The sequence below is a fragment of the Poromitra crassiceps genome (genome assembly GCF_964638095.1).
Source record: "Poromitra crassiceps genome assembly, chromosome: 3".
In the NCBI taxonomy this organism is placed as follows: Eukaryota; Metazoa; Chordata; class Actinopteri; order Beryciformes; family Melamphaidae; genus Poromitra; species Poromitra crassiceps.
The window spans coordinates 53,532,624-53,558,840 of NC_139625.1; the positions used below are offsets into that span (position 1 = coordinate 53,532,624).

The following is a 26,217-nucleotide window of genomic DNA, read 5'->3' on the forward strand; positions in this document are numbered from 1 at the left end:
CCACAGCTTACTGTACTGTACCATGGCATGCCTCTGTACCACAGCTTACTGTAATGTACCATGGCATGCCTCTGTACCACAGCTTACTGTACTGTACCATGGCATGCCTCTGTACCACAGCTTACTGTAATGTACCATGGCATGCCTCTGTACCACAGCTTACTGTACTGTACCATGGCATGCCTCTGTACCACAGCTTGCTGTACTGTACCATGGCATGCCTCTGTACCACAGCTTACTGTACTGTACCATGGCATGCCTCTGTACCACAGCTTACTGTACTGTACCATGGCATGCCTCTGTACCACAGCTTACTGTACTGTACCATGGCATGCCTCTGTACCACAGCTTACTGTAATGTACCATGGCATGTCTCTGTACCAAAGCTTACTGTACTGTACCATGGCATGCCTCTGTACTACAGCTTACTGTACTGTACCATGGCATGCCTCTGTACCACAGCTTACTGTACTGTACCATGGCATGCCTCTGTACCACAGCTTACTGTACTGTACCATGGCATGCCTCTGTACCACAGCTTACTGTACTGTACCATGGCATGTCTCTGTACCACAGCTTACTGTACTGTACCATGGCATGTCTCTGTACCACAGCTTACTGTACTGTACCATGGCATGCCTCTGTACCACAGCTTACTGTACTGTACCATGGCATGCCTCTGTACCACAGCTTACTGTACTGTACCATGGCATGTCTCTGTACCACAGCTTACTGTACTGTACCATGGCATGTCTCTGTACTACAGCTTACTGTACTGTACCATGGCATGCCTCTGTACCACAGCTTACTGTACTGTACCATGGCATGCCTCTGTACCACAGCTTACTGTACTGTACCATGGCATGCCTCTGTACCACAGCTTACTGTACTGTACCATGGCATGCCTCTGTACCACAGCTTACTGTACTGTACCATGGCATGCCTCTGTACCACAGCTTACTGTACTGTACCATGGCATGCCTCTGTACCACAGCTTACTGTACTGTACCATGGCATGCCTCTGTACCACAGCTTACTGTACTGTACCATGGCATGTCTCTGTACCACAGCTTACTGTACTGTACCATGGCATGCCTCTGTACCACAGCTTACTGTACTGTACCATGGCATGCCTCTGTACCACAGCTTACTGTACTGTACCATGGCATGCCTCTGTACCACAGCTTACTGTAATGTACCATGGCATGCCTCTGTACCACAGCTTACTGTACTGTACCATGGCATGCCTCTGTACCACAGCTTACTGTACTGTACAATGGCATGTCTCTGTACCACAGCTTACTGTACTGTACCATGGCATGCCTCTGTACTACAGCTTACTGTACTGTACCATGGCATGCCTCTGTACCACAGCTTGCTGTAATGTACCATGGCATGCCTCTGTACTACAGCTTACTGTACTGTACCATGGCATGCCTCTGTACCACAGCTTGCTGTAATGTACCATGGCATGTCTCTGTACCACAGCTTACTGTACTGTACCATGGCATGTCTCTGTACCACAGCTTACTGTACTGTACCATGGCATGTCTCTGTACCACAGCTTACTGTACTGTACCATGGCATGCCTCTGTACTACAGCTTACTGTACTGTACCATGGCATGCCTCTGTACCACAGCTTACTGTACTGTACCATGGCATGTCTCTGTACCACAGCTTACTGTACTGTACCATGGCATGCCTCTGTACCAGGCTACCAGTGCTATCTAATTATTATGATGTCAGCTCTCTGTGTGTCATTGCAACACATAAAAGACTGTATCAATCTCTTCCTCTTTGAAGAACTGTACCATACACCATGCTTATTACACCTCTTCCTCTCATGAGACCTTCAATCATACTAAATAGCTACAGTATATGCAAGAAAGCTGAAGCTCTGACTCAAGAACTTTTACTTTAATTATTTTACATTGCTAATCAAATGGTGTAATAGCTGAGGAACAGAAGTGTTAGGTTGACTTGTTTCCCTCACTGATTGAAATCTCCAGTGACGGGTGGGAAAGTGATCAGAGGTTCCTGTGTTTGCTCTAAGTGAGCCAATTTCCCAGGCCTGTCAAGAAGAGAGAAGGAGGGGAAGAGGTCGCTGATATCTGAAGACTGCGTGGCCTCAGGCGGGGAAGACGACACCCTGAGAGAAATGCCTGTGTCTACAGTCCCATGGCTGAGAGAATCTGTGTGTGTGTGTGTGTGTGTGTGTGTGTGTGTGTGTGTGTGTGTGTGTGTGTGTGTGTGTGCGCGTGCGCGTGTGCGTGTGTGCGTGTGCGTGTGCGTGTGCGTGTGTGTGCGTGTGCATGCGTGCGTGTGCGTGTGCATGTGCGGGGGGGTCCGGCATGCAAATATGGCATCAGACCCACCCACTTTAATCCACAATCACTTGAAACTATTTTGACATATTCAGCTGTCTCGTTTTGACATTTTCATTTCTCTCTCTCTCTCTCTGTCTCTTTCTCTCTCTCTGTGGCTCTCTCTCCCCTCTCTCTCTCCTTCTCTCCCTCTCTCTCTGTGTGGCTCTCTCTCCTTCTCTCCCTCTCTCTCTCTCTTTCTCATCTCTCTCAACATGCAGCAGGCCCTGACTGGCTTTGATCCACTGACCTTTGTGCCTGTGTTTTCACTGCATTACAGGGCTTAAAAGCCTTTACTGCAACAACTGTGACTGTGTGTCAGTAACATATTTGAGCCCAAAGCCCCTTAATAAACTCTCTGTCTCTCCACAAGGAAATGAGCATTGTGAAACTCTTTTGACACAGCGACCCGCATTTGTTTTTTCCAAAGCCTGAACCTGAAATCAGTTGCAACACAATTGGAAACAGGAAGGCATCAACAAGGCGTATCACATGGAGGAGTTTCCCCTGAAGCAAAGACCCAGAAGACACATCATGGATTTGAGGGACAGCTCAAGGAGCTCCATCCTCCCTTCCCCTCTCCTCCCCTCCTCTCCCATCCTCTCCTCCACTCCTTTCCTCTCTCCTCACCCATCCTCTCCACTCCTTTCATCTCTCCTCCCCTCCTCTCTCCTCTCCTACCCCCCTTTCTTCTCTCCTCCTCTCCCCTCCTCCTGCCCTCTCCTCCCCTCTCCTCCCCTCCCCTCCTCTCTCCTCTCCTACCCCCTTTTCTTCTCTCCTCCCATCTCTCCTCCCCTCCCCTCCTTTCCTCTCTCCTCCTCTCCTCTCCTCTCCTCTCCTCCCCTCTCCTCCCCGCCCCTCCCCTCCTTTCCTCTCTCCTCCTCCTCTCCTCTCCTCTCTCCTCTCCTCCCTCCCCTCCCCTCCTCCTCTCCCCTCTCCTCTCCTCTCTCCTCGCCTCCTCTCCCTCTCCTCTCTCCTCCCACCTTTCCTCTCCTCTCCCTCCCTTCCTCTCCCTCCCTGGGGCATCTCCTCCCAATGTTCCTCTTGATAAAGTCATGGAATCTCCCTAAATCCCCGCCTGCGCACTACAGCTGCTCATTGTCTCATTTATAGAATTGAGACTCGTGCCCAAAAACGCTGCAACAGCACAATGCTTTGCGAAAAGTTGCCTATGACCTCAAGTCTGGCAACAATGAGCAGTGTGTGTGTGCATGTGTGTGTGCATGTGTGTGTGCGCGTGTGTGTGTGTATGTGTGTGTGTGTGTGTGTGTGTGTGTGTGTGTGCGTGTGTGCGCGCGCGCGCGTTCATGCGTACGTGTGTGTACATGTCTGTGTTTGTTAGTGTATCATTGGAAGGGTGTTTCCACAGCAGGAAACCATTGTATGTCAGTGTAGGAGCAGAGCACGGCTTTAGACAGAGAGATGTGTCAGAGCAGAGCACGGCTTTAGACAGAGAGAGGTGTCGGTGTAGGAGCAGAGCACGGCTTTAGACAGAGAGAGGTGTCGGTGTAGGAGCAGAGCACGCCACGGCTTTAGACAGAAGGAGGTGTCAGTGTAGGAGCAGAGCACGGCTTTAGACAGAGAGAGGTGTCAGTGTAGGAGCAGAGCACGGCTTTAGACAGAGAGAGGTGTCAGTGTAGGAGCAGAGCACGGCTTTAGACAGAGAGATGTGTCAGTGTAGGAGCAGAGCACGGCTTTAGACAGAGAGATGTGTCAGTGTAGGAGCAGAGCACGGCTTTAGACAGAGAGATGTGTCAGTGTAGGAGCAGAGCACGGCTTTAGACAGAAGGAGGTGTCAGTGTAGGAGCAGAGCATGGCTTTAGACAGAGAGATGTGTCAGTGTAGGAGCAGAGCACGGCTTTAGACAGAGAGAGGTGTCAGTGTAGGAGCAGAGCACGGCTTTAGACAGAGAGATGTGTCAGTGTAGGAGCAGAGCACGGCTTTAGACAGAGAGAGGTGTCAGTGTAGGAGCAGAGCACGGCTTTAGACAGAGAGATGTGTCAGTGTAGGAGCAGAGCACGGCTTTAGACAGAGAGATGTGTCAGTGTAGGAGCAGAGCACGGCTTTAGACAGAGAGATGTGTCAGTGTAGGAGCAGAGCACGGCTTTAGACAGAGAGATGTGTCAGTGTAGGAGCAGAGCACGGCTTTAGACAGAGAGATGTGTCAGTGTAGGAGCAGAGCGCGGCTTTAGACAGAGAGAGGGGTCGGTGTAGGAGCAGAGCACGGCTTTAGACAGAGAGAGGTGTCGGTGTAGGAGCAGAGCATGCCACGGCTTTAGACAGAGAGATGTGTCAGTGTAGGAGCAGAGCACGGCTTTAGACAGAGAGAGGCGTAGTTTCAAAACAGCCATATCCACAGCTTATTTTTCCACATTAGCCTGCAGTGTGCTCCAGCCTCCAGCCAAGGGTCAAGGGTGATCTTCAGGCCACCCAATATACACACAAATGCTACCACTTATCTGACAACTCCAAATCTCTACCATCTATCATTGTACCCCTTATTTAACCAGGCAATTTGACTAAAAGCACAGTTATCTATGTCAGTAGCCTAGGGCAGTAGTTGCAGGAAGAGGGAGGGTTACACACATCCACAGGTTCTGTGCCTTGCTCCAGGGCGGCAGTTGCTGAGGCAACCTGGGAGTTCTGTTCAGTTATGTTTATAGCCCCTTATCACATGCATGTCTCATAGGGCTTTACATAGCATCATCAGAGTCATATACGGTGCTAGGCTACATCCTATATCTACAGACAACATAGGCTATACATCATATACAGTACATACAAAGTAAGGACTGGTTGTGTCTTGTGTCTGTGTGCTTGGATGTGGATGTGGATGTGTGGGGTGAAAACCTTTAGGTGAGAAAAAATTTGCATCCCCCTACAATGTGTCATCTTCACCTCGATTTCACACCGGGGAACAACATACCCAAATCATTTAACTTTTTTGTGGACTGTTTTCCCTTTACATTTTATTAAGTGAATTTCCCTGATAATCATTTTCTTTACAGTGGCAAAACAGACAGCCTGGGATTTTTTTCGGGGATACACATTTTGGGACAACAGGCCCTTTTCTGGATAGCACTAATATTGAAAATGGACTAATTTAGGGGTAGGCTTTCGGTTTAAGGTTAGAATTAGAGTTAGGCTAAGTTCTGGGTAAGGGTAGATACACAGTTAGGTTTAAAGTTAGCGTATAGGCACTAAAGAAAGGATGCAAACAATGGGGGATTCTCACAAATATAATAAGTATAAGTAAAGTAAGTTACATGAATACATTTACGCACATAAGATGAAGTATTAAAATGTATCATGTGTGGGCCCCTAATCCTCTAATCTACTGTAATTAGTTTGTTAGTTAGAGTGGTTCTCAAATGGGGGTCCTTGAGGGGGTTCCAGGGGGTCCCCGGCCAAAAGGGGGGTAATTTATTTTTGCTATAATTCCATTCATAAGTAACACAATGACTATTTTGGTCATGGGATTTATATACTTTCTGTAATAAAACATCTAAAAGCATCAATCTTATTATCATATGGGGGTCCGTGGGACAAAATCCTATCAAATGGGGGTCCGTGGTCTAATTTTTGTCAGTTTAGGGGTCTTTCATGTGAAGAAATTTGAGAACCACTGACAAGGAAGTTTGTTGCTGTTAGGACCACCAGGGGGGAGTGTTGCATTCATTATAGCTGTTGACCCATTTATTCACTCTCCATTGACCCCAGAGCACAGGTTAAGGCCTGATGACCTTAACCTGAGTCAGACCTGAAGGAGATTGCTCTGTTCTTCTGAGATAGTTCCACATATTTCCTCACCATGATTTATGAACTGTGCAAAGGTCTGACTTTCTCAATCTTTCCCTGACCTCCACCAGGAAGACAAGAATAATAACCTTTTTGCATTCCTGTGCCCTTTGGTAGTGCATTTTTCCTCATAATTGGCAAGATGCAGACTGCACAATGTCACATGGAGGTATATCCAGCACAGCTACAACAGAGTTTAATGTATGCAATAATGTGATAAGAAGTTTCCACCAAAACATCAACAGTAAAAGTCAGGCTTTGGTGTAGTGATGACCCTCCCTTGGTGCAGGAGCCTGGAGGTTGGGGTCATTAGGCTGATTGAGTGCACCTGGGCCCTTTGTTTAGGCAATAAATCATTGTTATAACTTTTACTTTGGCATGCAACTCACTGCAACTCACTCCTTTTGTTACTTGAGCCAAGTTGTAACAGCATCATTCCATCAGAATCAAAGAACAAGTTTTCAACTCACCATTTTGCACCAGCATTCAACAATCATACAGAGATCCTTAGGATACATGAAATCCACCATAGACTTTTCCCACCAACTGTAGCCTCAACAGCCCATAATGCAATGCAGCCACAAGACATATTTTGGGGAGCAATTCTCACTTTTCTCAGTGACAGCTATCACACTGTTCTCTCGCTACATGAAAAAAAACAGTGTAAAGTTAGATATTGGATATTCAATGGATATTTGTTTTCCACCTTCAATTACTAGTAAGCAAACAAGTGAAACCACATTGATTACAATATTTGTGATCACTGGAGGAAGAACAATTTACAACTATTCAATATTTGAGAAAATAAATATATCCACAGAATAGCCAATATCCCATATTAAGCTAACACCATGATCACTACACCACACAGCTCAATGGAAAAGCAAAGCTCAGTACTGTTCAGTGGCATCGTGAAAAGCATGCTGGGAATTCAAAACTCCCACTCATTTGAGGGAAATGGGAACACCAAAGAAGTATAGAACCATTCATAACAAAATAACTTCATATAACTTTAACATAAAAAATTATGCAGCAAACAAACAAGTTATGCATAATGAGTTTGACAGGATGATTTTTATTGACATCCTTCATAGGTATACATACGGAACACAAGAGAAGCCGTGTCCAGACATTTGTGTACCACATGACACTTTGAACGGAAGTGCAAATGAACTTATTCAATAGACCCTTCTCACGGGGGCCATTTTGTGTCGAGAAGCCAGGGTAAACACAGGTGCAAGCAAAACACTAATGAGGGTTTCCAAATCCCAATCATGGAATTTGGAAACCCTCATTAGTGTTTTGCTTGCACCTGTGTTTACCCTGGCTTCTCGACACAAAATGGCCCCCGTGAGAAGGGTCTATTGATTTGAATTCAAGGAACCCCTAACTTGATGCTGCCAGGTGGGGGCGCTATTGTGTTGTGAAAACAATACCACCCCATCTGGCAGCGTCAGGTTAAGGAACCCCAGCCAATCATACATTCAAGAGCACCTTAAAGACAAATGTGCAACAGTGCTGCATGTCAAAAACATTTAAAAACCACTCTATTTCAGGATGGAATCAATATCTGACTGTGGACATTTGAAACACCTATGATGACTACAGCAGGCATTGGTGAGTATAAAATGGCAAGAATAAAATGGTTGCTGATTAGTGCACAAAACTTACATCCCATAATCAACAAAAAACATAATCACATACACTGAATATACACAGAACCCAACAGATGTTTTTAGAGTTTGGAGTAGCAGATGGGTGGGGTTTTCCACACCTGAGTCCAAATAGTGCTGGGTGAGCTGTCAAACACAAAAATATTATGGATTTCGAATTCTTTCCTATGATTGTCTTAATTTGGCGCGCATTGTATTGTCCTATGTGGCAAAGCATGGGACATCTTTCTATAGGCACAACAGGCGCAAAAACCTTGAAGCCCACGGCACAGTGGTGTGGCCATTCAGCCTTATGGCACTTTAGGCAATGTTTGGGGGTACCTTAGCAACACCGCTAACTGTTTTCAATGTGGAAAATGGTCCTACTCTAACCCACCCACATCCCCCTACCCACCCCTTGAACCCAGACTCTCTACGACCTGCCTATTCCTAGCTACAGGCCCTTTCCTGACCACGCCCCCTCCCACCACCCACATACAACTAGCCACTCCTCCCACGAACCCCGACTCTGTACGACCTACCTATCCCTAGCTAGTCTACGGCCCCTATTCCCTAGCCCCGCCCCCTTCACTATGTCCATGAGTGACTGAGTGTCCTGACTTTGGCATCTTCTGCCCCCCCCCCGGCCTGGCCTGCTGCCAGCGCCGTGGGAAAATATCTTTATTCTTCATACCTGCATCAACACTGGTGATGCGCTACTGTTTTGTGTATCATATTCACTATATGCTAAAACATAACTTTAAAACTGTTTGAAACACTCTTGACAGGTACTATTGATTTGTTGGATGCATCACATAATCACTGAACTCTGAAATAAGTAACATTGCTGTATTGTAACATTGTAATAACATTGCTGAAGTGCTGCTGATTTGTGGGGTGCATTGTGTAATAACTCCACTGTAACAAAAATGTGTAACAGTGAAAACAACCTTAAAATGTATGCTGCTGATCTGAAGGTTTCTAGCTGATAACGGCTGTGATCAAAGCTCTTGTGATGTACTGCTGCTGTGTCTGAGGCAGCGTGGACATGAATGGAAGTGCAGTAGTGGAACGATCACAGAAGCAGCTGGACATTAGTGCAAAGGAGAGAGGGAGCAGCCACATGGGCCACAGTAGAAGTGGCTGAGGGCCTATATGTGTGAAGTATTGCAAAATCTGATGTGAGACCTTTTACCTAAATCATGATGAGGGTGGTCATGTGATCTGACCTGTTATCCCAGATCAGCATTCCTATAAGTACATGCGGGCGAGGCAGGGTTAAGTGGAAATAAATATGCTAGCTCAGTTCACACTCGTAGATTCCCATCCATCCATGTATTCTTAGAATCACCTGAATCAACTTTGATTTTGTGATTCTTCTGGGGTAGGTAGGGTTGGACGATATGGTTGAACTAGAACGGCCGCACCGCGGGTATATGCCCCCGCCAACAAGTGAGCAGTCGACATCCATGTCTGTCCAGACTTTGACGTTTGAGCAAAATGTGAAGAAATTTCGTCAAGGCATTACTGAGGTATGGTGTTACCGAGCTTGTAAATGGCGTTTGTGAGGTCACAGTGACCTTGACCTTGTACCACCAAAATCTAATCAGTTCATCCTTGAGTCCAAGCGGACGTTTGAGGCTAATTTGATTAAATTCAGTCAAGGCATTCCTCAGATATCGCGTTAACAAACATTGGACGGACAACCCGAAACCATAATGCCTCCGGAGGCATAAAAACAATATCATGTAATCACAAGTATGTCTCTTGATATCTATATATCCCGATATGGTTCATGTATGCAAAATCACGTTACATAATCAAATTAATGTTCATCTCATTAAACCAAATGGTAATGTTGTGATGTCGATTGTCAAACAAAACTGAAATTTTCAAATAATATTCCTTCCATACCTCATTTCATCAGAGTTTGTAACAAAAACTTGCTAGTCATAATCAATTTAGACAGCAGAAATGTGTGTGACGATATGAAAATATCTTCATATCATCACAATATGATTCCACTGAAAGACTATTCTGGGGTTTGCTGACCTGACATATTTTTCTGTATCCACTGTCAGCAGACTGCTAACAGGCATAAAGAGAGTCTTCTACTCATTTACATGTAACCTCTCAAGTACCCAGATGGCCTGTGTGTATCAGCCTAGGTAATGTGTGTATCAGGTACAAATAGGCCCCAAGCTTCAACTTCAATACAAAGATCAGCCTTAGCATTAGCCTGGCTACCTTAGCATGCCTGTGACCCACAAAACAAGGGCTTGGGCATTTATACCAGTGTAGCCTACGCACACGCACACGCACACACACACACACACACACACTTTCACTCACTTGCACGCATGAACACATACAAACTGTAAAAGCACGCATGCACGCACGCACAACCACACACACACACACACACACACACACATACACACACATACACACACCCTTACAAATTCTTCTGCAGCCAGCTGAAGTAGCCCCTTAGCGCCCTCTTCCCCACTTTGAAGTGTGTCGGCCAGAAGGAGAAGCTTATGCATCCGTGAAAGCCATCGTCATAGTGATCGATGGTGACCGTGACACCCGCATCCTGGAGGCGCCGCGCATACATCAGGCCGTCGTCCCGCAGCACGTCGTACTCGCAGGTCATGACGTACGCCCGCGGGCATTTACCCAAAACCTCCGACCCGGCTAGCAGCGGCACCGCGCGCACGTCCAGCAAACCAGGCACCACCTTCACCACCCCCTGCGACCCCGTTTCCACCACCACAGGCTGGAAGTTCTTCCTGTATTTGGGAGGCAGCAGGACGGTCCAGTCAAGCCGCGCCCGCAGCTCGGGGGTGATGGCCGACTGGTGTAAGGAGCTGTGGTTGTTAGCTAACAGCGCGCTCAGGAGCAAGGGCTCGACATCGAGGTACTGGAGCCAGAACTGGACCATGAGGGTGCGGGAGAGGATGGGCATGGCTTGGTTCTCCTGATAGGAAGGGGTGTGGAAGTCCAGAGCCTGGAGCACCGGGTAGATCAACGCCTGCACGCTGAACTTCACGCTTGTGCTATCATCTGTGGAAATCTGGGGAAAACAGAGAGGAGGGTTAGTTTGTTTGTGTGTGCATTTGTTTTATTTTTGCAAAAGCAGCTACATGGAACTTTCATTTTGCGTTGATTTTAGCAGTCCCTCTGGACAAAAGCGGTAATGTTTTCCCGGAATGAAGATTGCATTTCCTGAACAGTCTTCTCCCGTCACCACTGGAAGGTCCGAGACGCGGCAGGCTGTGCAGGGCTTCCCGAGCCCGGCCTGAACACCAAACCTCCTCCCCTGTCCCGCACAGGCATTTAGAATATAGCCAATCTTCTCTCTAGGTAGGTAATATACGTAGAGGCATCAGTATTGAACTGCGACTGTTTCATAACCAGTTAAAAGTTCCATGTAGGGGCTTTAACGGTCTTTAATGCGTCTCTCTTTCTTTATACATAACATGCACAAGTGATCATCCTGGTTTCAAATCCGGCATGGTCACACTCGCATGTCATCCCCCCCTGCCTCTCTCTACTGTGGACTATCAAATAAAGCAAGTGTTGTGCTCGCAGGAGCTGGTTTGGTTATGAAATATGATTATTAACAATTATGAATTATTAATATTCATAAATTTATTAGATTCGACAGAAAATATTGTATTCTCTGTAAGATTCGGGGCACCACTGTAGTTAAGGCTACAGACCTGTCTAAAAGTCAGTTATGACTAGATTAGACACCAAACCAAATTGTCATATCAGTCTCATAGTGATATAGTGTACATTGTACAGTTAATTGAAGGTCAAAGTTCGTAAGCTTCTGTCACAGATTTCCACAGATAAAATACCTCATGAATAACCACCAAGATTCATAGCATTATGTAATAAAAAGATTTAATAAATCACAATATCAATTGACATTAACATAATGATTAAAATATCAGTTCATCACATTTACTTTTATGACTAATACTCTACCACATCTATAGCTAATACCTAATATGAACAAACATTATCAATTGTGTGTGTGTGTGTGTGTGTGTGTGTGTGTGTGTGCTTTAAGTCTGCCTGGCTGGCAGGCCTGGGTGTGTGGGTATGTGAGTATGTGGGTGTTAATTAGCACTTGTGTGTGTGTGTGTGTGGGTGTGTGGAGGCAAGGAGGGCGGAGAAGGTGGAGTGTCTTATGTCACCCCAGGATTGGCTGAGGGGCGGTCTGGTCGTGTGAAGACCGCCTCCTTTTCAAAATGGCGGTTTTGTCAATTTTGAGGAAGGACTGAGAGGGGGATCGACGGGGAGAGAGAGAGAGGGAGAGCAGGGGAGAGAGAGAACACGCTGGTGGCCTCAATTCTCACAGATCGCTAACAGTCACATCAACATACAGGATACTGTAATCAACACATACATGGTAATGCATTTTAACCCCTAACTCTGCCCAGAACCATTAAACCATAAACTCTCACGCGGATTCACTCTGCTAAGTGAATCGTTCCGTTGTTGGCACGGCTGTCCTGTGCGCTGTGGGTTTGGCTGAGTTGACGTCGGGGCCGACGTGCGATCTGGCCTGGGCAAGCATGCAGCGGACGTCTGATGGGGGTCGACGATGCCGGGGGTGGACGTGCAGTCTCTCTGCTGGTTGAGTCGAAGGAGTGCTGCGGCTGTGGCTGGATGCCAGCCACGGTGGGTCTTCTGCGTCCTTCGTCGGCTGTGGGTTCTGCGACTGGGGCCACGGTGTGTCTTTCTGCAGCCGTTGGTTTGCCCTGCTGCGGTGTGGCGTTCTTCTTCTTCTCCTGCACGTGCGGTGCGCGGGGAGGGTCGTCAGTCAGGCGTTCTTGCCTGGAAGCTTGGTCAACAGCTGGCGTTATGCCAGGCTGTGGTAAGTCTGGAAGCGTAAGGAGGTTTTTCCCTGCGACTTATAACGCTAAACCGACTTAAATTAAACTGAGATTAAGTATAACTATCTCAGTGTAAGCATGCTATGTCTCGTGGGACTTACGGCTGGCCTTTGGTAGGCGTTTTCTGAGTGAGGCCTGGTTCCTTCTGAGGCCCTGGTCAGGCCTTTGTTGCAGCGCAGGGGGTGCAGCGAGCGGGGGAGGGGAGCTGGCTTCCTGGCTCCTCCAGACCCTTCCGCTGCGCACGAAAGCTTAGTTGAGACTCATACTGTAGACTGCCAGTTAAAACTTCTTTTCCAACAGTTTTGTCTCACTGTATGGGGAAGTCACAAAGGGTTCTCATTGGCTTGTCATGTGTCTTTGGTGATAGCTCTGGCCAATGATTGCTCTGTGAGCTGGGGTGGGCACATTCTGTAAGGTGAAGCAAGGGAGAGGGGGGTTTTATGGCTTGAGTACCCTTAGAGATAAAACAATGGCCGGAATCCTTTGAGGCTCTGAGAGGTGTGAAACGTCCTGGGGCAACCACAAAAGCCATTTGTCTCCTCTCAATAGAGGTGTCTTAGCTAGAGAGGAAAACATGTTAAATCATGATATGTTCATTCATATTTCTCATGATACAGTACAGTCCATAATGTGTCGATCACAACATCCCCCCTCCTCGTCTGTGGACTGCTGTCGACCTGCGGTCCGCGGGCGAGGATGAAGGGCTGTACAATCAGTTTGTGGTAACTTTTGGTCACCATGTCCATCTGCTCTGTGGGATCAAAGTGTCATACTCAGGCCGTTCATAGTTCAGGTTTGGTTCTGGGCAGACTCCTAACCATACCTAGACTCATTACCATATAGATAATACAACCTTAAGGTCACATACACAACATCATTTCAAAATCAACATGGTAAACAGGGAAGGGCAGGAGGAGAGAAGGAGAGAGAGGGTGACAGGGTGTGATTTTGAATGTGTGCTGCATTCCAGCAGTGTTGTGCTATGTGTCTATGTGTAGCTATGTGCCAAGCTTTGTCCTATTTTGATGTGGTCTGCCTGCCGTAAAGGTGTTATGTTTCACAGCACAGCGTTGACAATGCATCTAGCCTACATAGAGATAAGGGTGAGAGCCGAGTGACGGGTGACTGTCAGGGGTGACAGGGTGGCTGCGTCCAGTCACCCGCCCTTCACCGAGTTTGATGTCATCTCCTGGGAGGGCCTCTGGTGGCTTGAATGCCCACCCTGCCCGTCAGGCGTCTGGCTCCCGTTCGGATGTCTAATTGGGTGGAGGGCCTAGTGTGCTGAGGAGACTCACGCCGTTCGCGCCCTGTGGCGTGACTGTGATGTCTCTTTGGGCAGCAGCTACCCCCCTTGGCTCTGTCCGGCAGAACCAGGTGGTCTGGCCTGCGTGGTGAGCGTGTGTGTGGTACCGTCTCTGGGTCCACACACACGCGGTTGGTGGGTTGAAACTGGCCATTTCTGCTTTTTGCTTCGGTTTCCACCTCCCACGCTATTGAGGCGGTTTTGAGGACCGTGCGCATGCTTCGGTCATACCAACGTGCGTCTAGGGCTACGGATGGGCGCACCGAGTCATGCAGACCGTCTAGGAAGAGTTCCTTGAGACGTGGCACGTCTGATTGATCCGGGCCATTTCTACCTTGACTATATATCTTCTTCAAGCGTCTAAAGTAATCCCTAGGATGTTCCTGGTAATTCTGTTTGACGTGTAAGGCCGCGTTCCTCCCTGCCGCTGGCGACTGGGTAAGGATGTACTCTTCGCCCAAGGCTTCGCGGAGCTTGTCAAAGTCATCTCTGATATGGGAAGGTTGCGTTTGGATAAACGCACGCACGTGCTTTGAGCTCGTGCTCCATATCAGTTGAGCTTTCTCTCGCGGCGAGGCGTGTGGTAGAGCCTGCGAACCACGTTCGACTTCGTTGAGATAATCTGTCAAGTGTACCTCGTGACTGGCGGGATCGAACAAGTCAATGTCGTTTGCGATTGACTTCAGTAAGTGATAGCGTGACTCTGCTTCTCGGAGAGAGAGTCCTGAATCACTCTGTTTTGGCAGTAGAGGCTGCAAGAAGGAGTGGCCGTTTGCCCGATTGGGCACCAAAGAGCGACTAATGTCATCATGCCCGGGGTCCCCCCTTTCGGGGGGAGGGGTGGAGGAGCTGACTTCCTGTTTCCTTGGTGGACAGGAGCTAGACAGTGAGTGAGGCTGGATAGCCTCTGGTGAAAAAGACCTAGCAGGATCCTCTCTGAATGACAGGTTAGCATAACTGGGCAGTTGGTCTGTGTCCAGCTGTGAATGCTGTTTGTTTCCCCTGCTCATCATAGTCACGCTCTCTGTTTGGGAAGCGGAGTGGATCTGCCGGAACTTAGTGACTGGATCTGACTCATCAGCGCACCCGCTGGTGGCCTGAGTAAATGACGGTTTATAACGCACAGGGCGGTAGTCGATCGACTCGCCCCGGGCGTGATAAATGGAAAGCCGGTAAGACACACGTTCCTCCCTGCAGGGGGTTGCAGTGTGGATCGTTTTGTCATAACCGGAAGTGGCGCTGTCAAGTCGTTTGACTGTCAGCAGTTTGTGCTCTGAGGTGTAAGTCAGAGCTGGATGAAAGCGTGAATAACGTCTGATTCTACACGTGGGTTGCTCGGATGAATGACTGACTGGTATGTCATAAGCATGAAAGTCGAGCTCTGAATCGGACGACGACTGTTGGGCTGAATAGCCTGAATCAGTTTGCTCGTTGTGAGAGCGGTCTCCCCCCTTTCGCGGTGTGGTGTCGCGATGCCTAGGGGCGCGGCTGCTTGCCAGCGCGGGCGCTAGGTAGTGTGCGGGGGTCTGATTCAAGTCGAGGGTTGGTCTAGCCCTAGGAGGCGTGTCAGCCTCCGGTTCCGGCGGGGTTAAGGCCTTCTGGTGCTCTCGCTGCTTGGAAGCCTTGGCTGTTTGCCGTGCTATTACTGCTCGGGTGGTCACCGACACCATGGGTGGCTCAAGAGGGATGTAGGTCGTTGGACCCACCTGCTCTGCCAGTGTTTCCTGGCGTCCCGGTTCTGGTGGTGAAGCCGGGGATCCGGTCTGCACGCCTTTTTGGCTCTGTTGCAGCCGGGAAACTTCTGTACGCAGTCGGGCTAATTCTGTTTGGCAGACCTGGGCTTGTCGATGCAGGCCCAGATTGGCCTGCAGCGTAGCTTGACAGCTGTTGCGCAGTCTGCCTATCTGCGTCTGGTAGACAGTGGTCTGCCGCTGATGCGCAGCGTCCTGCACCTGGAATCTGCGATTTTGCAGAAAGAAAATAATTCCCAATGGAATTATTAGGACCGCTAGTGTTAGCATTACAATGCTAAATTCATCTGCTCCTCCAGCAGGCGGGCAGATGAGAGAGGCGGCTACCGCTTGCAAGTCGGTGGCGGCCATCTTAAAGAAAGTTTCAGCGCTGACCATCTTGTGGCAGCGCAGACTCATTGCGATGAGTCAAGCAGCTGTTTTACTGCTGTCAATTTTAAGCAAAAGGTGTGTGCACTCACCGTGTTGCTCTGGCATCAAATGCCGTCAATGCCCACAGTTACTAATCCTAATTAAAGAATGGCCCAAATGTGACAGTCTCTCTGTGAGTTAGCTGTCACTTGCATGCGGTTAGTTTGACATCTGTCAGCTGTCACTCGGCTGGTGTCTGCTGTCAGTGTCATCAAGTGCAGGGTGTGCCTGCCTTTCTTTCGCATGCAAATTCACTGTGACTGGTGGTCACAGGGCTTTGTTTACACTTTGTCTCTGGCTGTTGAGAGCCAGGGTGAATGTTTTGAATGCTAATGTGAGGGGGGGGGGGCAGCCTGACTTCCCCCCACCCTTTGCCAGTGTGGCTTTCAAATTAGCATCAAAGGTTCCACTTAAAAATGCGCAGCACTGTCTATTTACTCTCTGATAGAGTCACTGATAGATGGAAAAATTGCTATCTCTCACAATTTAGGTTGAAGGCACAGTGGGAAACAGTGTTAACTGTGGTTTCTAACATAAAAAATGGAATCAAGGATTTTAAACTGAGCTGTTGTCTTTGGGACTGTTTTGCTCAGAAATATTCAATACAAATCCTAACTTGTGTTAAGATTATGGGAAGATTCCATATTTTATGATTAGAGTTCCTTTAGTGTCTTCTGACGCATGTGATTTGCTTGGCAAAGCGCTATAGAAAACCTGATTTTGGAAAAATTTGAAAAACTTTGATTTTTCAAAAATTTATGAATTTTTATTATTCATGCATATCATATCTGTGGAAATACTGATATTAGAATCCTCAAACGGGGCGTCATTTATGTTGTGCTCGCAGGAGCTGGTTTGGTTATGAAATATGATTATTAACAATTATGAATTATTAATATTCATAAATTTATTAGATTCGACAGAAAATATTGTATTCTCTGTAAGATTCGGGGCACCACTGTAGTTAAGGCTACAGACCTGTCTAAAAGTCAGTTATGACTAGATTAGACACCAAACCAAATTGTCATATCAGTCTCATAGTGATATAGTGTACATTGTACAGTTAATTGAAGGTCAAAGTTCGTAAGCTTCTGTCACAGATTTCCACAGATAAAATACCTCATGAATAACCACCAAGATTCATAGCATTATGTAATAAAAAGATTTAATAAATCACAATATCAATTGACATTAACATAATGATTAAAATATCAGTTCATCACATTTACTTTTATGACTAATACTCTACCACATCTATAGCTAATACCTAATATGAACAAACATTATCAATTGTGTGTGTGTGTGTGTGTGTGTGTGTGTGTGTGTGCTTTAAGTCTGCCTGGCTGGCAGGCCTGGGTGTGTGGGTATGTGAGTATGTGGGTGTTAATTAGCACTTGTGTGTGTGTGTGTGTGGGTGTGTGGAGGCAAGGAGGGCGGAGAAGGTGGAGTGTCTTATGTCACCCCAGGATTGGCTGAGGGGCGGTCTGGTCGTGTGAAGACCGCCTCCTTTTCAAAATGGCGGTTTTGTCAATTTTGAGGAAGGACTGAGAGGGGGATCGACGGGGAGAGAGAGAGAGGGAGAGCAGGGGAGAGAGAGAACACGCTGGTGGCCTCAATTCTCACAGATCGCTAACAGTCACATCAACATACAGGATACTGTAATCAACACATACATGGTAATGCATTTTAACCCCTAACTCTGCCCAGAACCATTAAACCATAAACTCTCACGCGGATTCACTCTGCTAAGTGAATCGTTCCGTTGTTGGCACGGCTGTCCTGTGCGCTGTGGGTTTGGCTGAGTTGACGTCGGGGCCGACGTGCGATCTGGCCTGGGCAAGCATGCAGCGGACGTCTGATGGGGGTCGACGATGCCGGGGGTGGACGTGCAGTCTCTCTGCTGGTTGAGTCGAAGGAGTGCTGCGGCTGTGGCTGGATGCCAGCCACGGTGGGTCTTCTGCGTCCTTCGTCGGCTGTGGGTTCTGCGACTGGGGCCACGGTGTGTCTTTCTGCAGCCGTTGGTTTGCCCTGCTGCGGTGTGGCGTTCTTCTTCTTCTCCTGCACGTGCGGTGCGCGGGGAGGGTCGTCAGTCAGGCGTTCTTGCCTGGAAGCTTGGTCAACAGCTGGCGTTATGCCAGGCTGTGGTAAGTCTGGAAGCGTAAGGAGGTTTTTCCCTGCGACTTATAACGCTAAACCGACTTAAATTAAACTGAGATTAAGTATAACTATCTCAGTGTAAGCATGCTATGTCTCGTGGGACTTACGGCTGGCCTTTGGTAGGCGTTTTCTGAGTGAGGCCTGGTTCCTTCTGAGGCCCTGGTCAGGCCTTTGTTGCAGCGCAGGGGGTGCAGCGAGCGGGGGAGGGGAGCTGGCTTCCTGGCTCCTCCAGACCCTTCCGCTGCGCACGAAAGCTTAGTTGAGACTCATACTGTAGACTGCCAGTTAAAACTTCTTTTCCAACAGTTTTGTCTCACTGTATGGGGAAGTCACAAAGGGTTCTCATTGGCTTGTCATGTGTCTTTGGTGATAGCTCTGGCCAATGATTGCTCTGTGAGCTGGGGTGGGCACATTCTGTAAGGTGAAGCAAGGGAGAGGGGGGTTTTATGGCTTGAGTACCCTTAGAGATAAAACAATGGCCGGAATCCTTTGAGGCTCTGAGAGGTGTGAAACGTCCTGGGGCAACCACAAAAGCCATTTGTCTCCTCTCAATAGAGGTGTCTTAGCTAGAGAGGAAAACATGTTAAATCATGATATGTTCATTCATATTTCTCATGATACAGTACAGTCCATAATGTGTCGATCACAACACAAGAAAGAGAAAAGGGATAAAAAACAGAAGAAAGCAGGCAGTCGACTGTCCTTCAGTATTTTTTCTTTATTGATTTTTATTTTATTATGCTCTTAGGCTGTAGCTGAATATTTGTGGACATTCCTACAGTACCGGTAATGCTTTGTGTGTGTGTATGTGTGTGTGTGTGTGTGTGTGTGTGTGTACCTGCTGTGCGACGGCAGCAGCCAGGTTTCCCCCGGCGCTGTCTCCTGACACCGCCACGCGCTCTGGGTCCACTGAGTATCGGGTCAGAACCTCGAGGGACAGGAAGAACTTGGCAGCAGAGAGGCAGTCTAAATACGGCTCAGGAAAACGCACCTCCGGATACAGACGATACCTACACGCACAATGGCTGCAGTTGTTATTTCGGTGGATGGTTTAGGGTGCTTTAGCGTGCATGATTGTAAGTGCATATAAAGATGTACAATAGGTTACAGCTGAATCTCGATACCACTTTCAGACAGACACGGTTCTGGTTCTGGCTCTGGTTCCGTTCTGGAGTCTCAGAACCTTGGTGCTTTCTGGCGAACCAGCCCGTGTTCCCACCAGTTTAAGCGGAACCAAAGTGGGAGACCATTATTTGGTAGTCCTTCTTCAGTTTTTTAAGTTTATTAATTATTTGGTCTGGCGTTCGAGTGAACCCATGCCTTGGCCATCTCTTCCGCAAGTTCAGCATACAACTTGCTCTTTCTTGTACTGCTTTCTAGCTTTTCTTGAAATTCGGTAGATGCCCAAATCGCCACTAAACATTTGGTTTCCTCAGCAGACCACTGCAAATTATTTTTCTCCATATTGTCACTGCCTTCTTCTCCTTCCTGCTCATTTTCACAGCCTAGAATAAGATACGCCCACTGATGATGTCACGGTTCCCAAGGAAAAACCAACTATCTTTTGGTTCCACTGAGAACCAACTTTTCAGGTTCCGAACCAATTATTTTTTCGGTCTGAACGTGCCGGCCGGTTCAAATTTGGGTTTGGGAACCGGAACCGGCACGGAGCCCTGCCGGTGTGAAAGCCCGTGAACCTTACAAACATCTATTGCTGGATAGATTTATGCCATGGATATTGGATAAGATGTCTGTGTCTGAAAGAGCAGATGAGTGTTGCAACAGGAGATCCAGAAATACTTACTCAACAGAGACCACCACAGCGTTCAGCTCATCCGACATCAACCGAGCGATCGCATCATATGACCCCTTCTCTGATGTCGAGAGACAGAAAGAGACAGACAGACAGACAGTAAGAGAGAGAGAGACAGACAGACAGACAGTAAGAGAGAGAGAGACAGACAGACAAACAGACAGACAGACAGTAAGAGAGAGAGAGACAGACAGACAGTGAGAGAGAGACAGACAGATAGACAGTAAGAGAGAGAGACAGAGAGACAGACAGTAAGAGAGAGAGACAGACAGTGAATTGGAAAAGGAGGTTGCGCTTCAACAATGGGATTCTCAGTCGAGTGCTAAACCCAAAATCCAGAGCACGCTCCAAAAAATATGAAAAGGTCCATCTCAAATGTCCAAGTCAAGGAGGACAAAATACTAACATTTCACTTTCATTAGTATTTTGTCCTCCTTGACTTGGACATTGAAGATGTACCTTTTCATACTTTTTGGAGCATGCTCTGTATAAAGAAAGGCAACATCCTCTACATACTTTAAAGACATAAAAAGGTACTTGTAATTAAATTTGAGAATGAACATGAGAAAGAAAACAACTTAGCCGCCTACCCCACCACCGCTTGTTGAATCTGAACATGGGCCCTATCTTCCCACTGGCCTTAGGCGCAAAAACTGCCGTTAAACGCAAAAAAACGTGCCTTGCGCCTGCCTCAGGAAGATAGCAACATGGTTTTAGGCCCTGAAATGCGCTTTACACCGAAGAGGCGTGGCGCAGTGCCAGAATAGGCCAGAATGGAATAAAGAAACAAAGCTAACAAAAACAGCTAAGTCCCGACACTATAAATGGGCAAAAGGAACAAAATACCCTTAAAATAACTCTACTAAGACCCAGTAACACTCATACTCACTGGCACTGCCGAGGGCCCAGCCTCCTCCATGGAAAAACATAACGGCCCTCCTCAGCTGCCCCTCTCCTCCACCCGGGGGCTCGTAAACGCGCACCGAGACGCCGTCGAAAGTGGTGTCGCTGAACCTCACCCCGGGCTTGACCCCCCAGCCAGAGTCAAACCCCACCACCGCCTCCCCTGCAACCTCCATGCCTTCTGTGGAGCTCCTGATCACATGGATGTAATTGCCGAAGCCCAGCCACTGCTTCACCAAACCCTGCACAGAGAGAAGGGGTGGGAGTGTAAAAGACAATCTAAAACACTCAGTTGACTTTTCCTACATAAATAAAGGTTAAAAATGTGTGTTGGAAGTGCAAACTAATGCTATATTACTATGTGCTAATATAAAGTCTTGCTGAAAATGAATGGAAGAGAGTGACAGAAACATACGCTAGGCTACATGTTTGCCATTTGTGTAAAGCAGGCATTTGAGGTAAACAAGTGGAGAGGTAGGGAAAGAGAGAGAACTACAGTAGGAGGAACGCTGACAAAACACATCAAGATGCATGTTATTTTGAAATCGACACATTAACATGGTTTCATCTCAAAGGCGTCTCACCCAGTCACCTCTATCCTCCACTACTTTAGTGTCTGCACAGTGTGTCACTGCCATGCCCTGTCTGTCACCTCTATCCTCCACTACTTTAGTGTCTGCACAGTGTGTCACTGCCATGCCCTGTCTGTCACCTCTATCCTCCACTACTTTAGTGTCTGCACAGTGTGTCACTGCCATGCCCTGTCTGTCTGTCACCTCTCACTGTCCCAGCCAGCTTCAACCAAGGCCAGAGCACATGGCACACTGCTCGGCACAGTGGAGCATAAAACCAGCCAGCTAGCCAACCAAAACCATCTCCGGTTCAAACACTTGTTTGTCACCAGTTTATTAATAACACATTTTTAGAGCTGCTAAATGTGGAGCAGAATATCTTTTTTATGTTGAAAAGCTCCTGTAAAGAGACTTGGCATGTGTGTAAAATCTCTCTTTCTTTGCGAGGACAAACAAATGTATGAGCCAGCCAGCCATCCGCTCTACCAGACAATCATGTGGCTGCCACACTGTCATCTTAAACACGTCATTTTGTCTCACATTGTCTTCAAACAAAATAAAAAATAATAATGCCTCCGGCCACGGCTGTCGCCGGGCAGAGGCATAAAAACAATTGTTTGAGATAATTCCCCTTCATCCCAATGGAATTTAACTTATTCAATTGAATATTCAAGAATGTTAATATTTGAACAAGGCAGAGTAAGGCAGACTACTCCCTGAGCAGCCATTCTTTTAAAGAGTCAAAGTGATTTGCATTCTAAACAAGTGGAATGACCTCACCCTCTGACAGGTTTTGCCTTATGCTTTCAGAAAATCAATATTTTAAGAAACAATACTAGGTTATATTACCAGTCAGTAAACCAGACACATAGGAGTGACACAGTAACCTGCAACCTTCCTCAGCCAGTGCTGCAATAAGTAACTGATATCATTACCCTTCACCCATATAGTGCCACTTTCAACATGTAGGACAAGGGTGATGGCCACCTAAGAACTTTATTGTCCTCAAATAGACACACAGGCCCAGAGATGGAGAAGTAACTCCCTACAGCCTGTCTCTCAGCAGATTAGCATCATGACACTCTCAAAATAAAACGGTTAAATATATGAAAAAGCTCTTTGACAAGGTTTGTACATCTAACCCGCTGTAAGAGTCTGATTGATACGGGCGTGATAAGACTTCACCCTATCATCTAGTGAAAACAAGCACTGTAAAACACAGTGCCTGTGCCTGTGATGCTGAGGTACATGAGCACATGACATGCTGCAGATTTATGATTCCACTGATCTGCATGTCTTATAGTGTATGAGCTGCTGTGAAATAATCATAGTCCAACTAAAGATCCACTGTCTGTCACACACTATTATTATTACTCACATTACTTGTTATTTGGTTCAATAACAAAGGTCTGTGTTCATGTTGGCCAGCCCAGGGTTTGCAAGACAAAGACACACGAGTATGGGTGTGATATTATCAGTAGGCTACAAAGAGCTTTTGGTTTTACAGATTTTATATGAATTGGGAAAAGCAGGTTGTGCTTCAACAATGGGATTCTCAGGAGTGCTAAACACAAAATCCAGAGCATGTTTCAAAAAATATGAAAAGATAGCACATCTCAAATTTCCAAATCAAGGAGGGCAAAAACCTGTTTATCTGGCTTACATCAAGAGCCTTCTTCAGAGCGTTTACTTTGTTTGACCTAGACAAACTGTACAAGTACAGTACTGTACTCTCGAGTTTACACTTGGACTAGTTTTACATGTATGTGTGTGCGTGCGTGCGCGCGTGCGTGTGCGAAGGCACATTATAGCCTCAGATTTATACATCAAGAGTTATAGTATATTAAGAAGATTATACTGCAGTACTAGGCTAGCTACTAGTACTAGCTATTCGCCTACTACTGTATATATCACTACTGCTACTGCTTTACTAATGCTGCTACTATAGGCCATAGTAGCTGTACTACTGCTAATAACAACAACAATTAACAGTATTTCCTTTAACATGGTTAAACAAAAACACATTAGAAATAGTCTGCACTGAGTGTAGAGTAGCTATATAGCACACCAGCAGCTACATCCACTTACTATGCAGATACACATGTGTCTGTCCTGCTAAAGACAACAGATTTGCCCCTCTGCTCTTACCACTTGTATTATTGCCCGAAAGCCAGCATCCAGCAGCATCAACTTCCATTGTTCCTGGATGGCGTCGGGCAACGGGGTGTAAATGTAGTAAGCAACCGCCACTGTTAGTAACAATGTAACAACAACTGGCAGCAGCCTCATCGCTAACACCTCAGGGGTTACAATGATCTACGACCCGCTGACGAGATCTGCGCACAGAAATGAATGGGATGGCAGACTCAGTGCTATTGGTTAGCCTGGAGTGGGAGGGCCAAATCAACAGGGACTTCCAGTGCGAACCTTCAAAATAAAACCCACATTGAACTATGCTTCGACATTGTTGCATGTCACCCCCCCCCCCCCCCCCCCCCCCCCCACGCACACACACACACACATACACACACACACACACACACAAGCGCGCGCGCGCGCACGCACGCACGCACGCACACACACACACACACACACACACACACACACACACACACACACACACACACACACACACACACACACACACACACACACACACACACACACACACCTCTCTTTATTTTGTTTTGTCATATCTACACTTAACTGTCCCTATAATGAAGGCATAAATAATCGGGACAGTAGATATGACACCACTTAACTATGTCAATGTTATTAATGTTGCTTTTAGCAGTAACTCAGTAATATAACATTACAAATAGGATTTCAGTAATATTATACCAGTTACTTTGTCAAGGACTGTAACACAAGTTACAAATTGAGTTGCTTTTTCTTCTTCATCAAAGCACATATTTAAATAAAGATACAAAGATACATTTCCTAATCAAATTGTGTGTTCTTATGCAAATAACCACTATGACAATAACAAAGGAAAAGGATAACATTTAGAATCTTGAACAGTAGCCTGGGTAAACCCAGCCCCCAGTGACCTGCTCTCAGGCTTACCCTGCTTAAGTCACAAGTTTTGAATGGCTCGACCACCAGACCCTAGTGACTGAGAGCAGGTCTGAGAGCAGGTCACGTGGCGGCTGGGTTTACCCAGGCTACTTGAACAGGTTACCAGGCCCGTATCTAGACTGCCACACTAGGGTGGGCTGGTAGGGGGCAACTTTGGCGGTAGGTTGCCAGAGGTTGTGGGTTCGGGGATGGGGATTAAATTGCATTATATTCAGTGGCGCTGGAAGTACTTTTAGGTAGGAATGGACTCTCGGTGCTGCCTGCAAGGGCAGCGGCAAAGAAAATTTGACGTTTTTTGGACTTTCATCCAAGAATATTTAATTTTAAATTAACATTAGGATTATAGGCTACTGTTGTGATGTCATTATTCAGTATCTTCTCCTTTTCTCACTCACTTTCATGTAACCACCTGCTCTCCCTGTAGTCGTTTTACACTACAACAGACAGCAACACAGGCATAAACACTGAACCAAATTGTTCCAGTAGGAGTCACCATTCTGTTTTGGGTCACCAAACTGTAACTAGGAACTTTCACTCGGGTGACAGGCCAATGTTTACATTATTATTGTCAAAACTATTAGCAAACTATGTACAAACTAACTATTTACATAACTATTGCTATATTTCCAAGACGTTTAGTCTTATTCAAACTCAAACTGAAAAGTGACAAAGAAAACTACTTTGAAAGCAGATTGACTTACCCTAAAAATAAATAAAAATACTTCATCCAGTTTAAAATAATCAACTCCATAACATTTCTTTTCATTGGATGATCTTATTTCTCAAATCAAATTAAAGACTAACCCAGTGAGACTTCTCACCATAGCTACAAACTATACTTGCCATTTAGACTTCAAAACTATATTTACAAGACTTGTAGTCCAATTCAAACCCAAACTGAAGTGACAGAAAAAACAATCTTTAAATCAGATTGACTTACCCTAAAATTAAATAAAAAGCCTTCATCCTTAGTTTAAAATAATAAATTCCATAACATTTTATTTTCCATTGGATGAGCTTAGTTCTCAAATAAGATTAAACCCTAATACAGTGAGATTTCTCACCATAGCCAATATTTACAAAACTAGAAGTCTTATTCAAACTCAACCTGGAAAGTGACAAAGAAAACAATTAAATCAACTAATCAAGCCTACAATATATTCAGAATTCAACTTAACTATTACGTATATTTGGGGCAGGGCTTGGTACAAGAGTCGGAGCAGCAGCAGTGCTTGTGGACGGTACAGGTCTAATAACGTTCTCCGGAGTCTCTGCTGATGTGCTGGCGGCAGCATCGCTAGAGACAGGAGAAGCAGCAGCACGGGGCTTTGGTATGAGAAAGCGATACAACATCATCAACGCAGTGTTGTAAATCGCTTTGGATGAAGTAAGTGAATGTCATGCAATGTACGTCAAGCTATGAGCTTTCGCTAGCAGCACAGCGTTCACGAACTGGGAGAAAGATTATTCTTCCTAGAAAAGTCACCATGGTGTGTGTGGAAGAA

General features: G+C 46.5%; 1 protein-coding gene across 1 annotated transcript; it reads right to left on the reverse strand.

Moving 5' to 3' along the window:
• Window positions 1–7,458: 7,458 nt before the first annotated feature.
• On the reverse strand, window positions 7,459–23,923 carry LOC310772652 (neutral cholesterol ester hydrolase 1-like; the record flags this gene model as incomplete). Its single annotated transcript, XM_083632509.1, has 5 exons — window positions 7,459–10,890; window positions 19,185–19,356; window positions 20,151–20,220; window positions 21,049–21,304; window positions 23,783–23,923. The coding sequence occupies 5 exons, from the start codon at window positions 23,921–23,923 to the stop codon at window positions 10,270–10,272; spliced, it is 1,260 nt and encodes a 419-aa protein (XP_083488635.1). The 3' UTR covers window positions 7,459–10,269.
• Window positions 23,924–26,217: the final 2,294 nt, after the last annotated feature.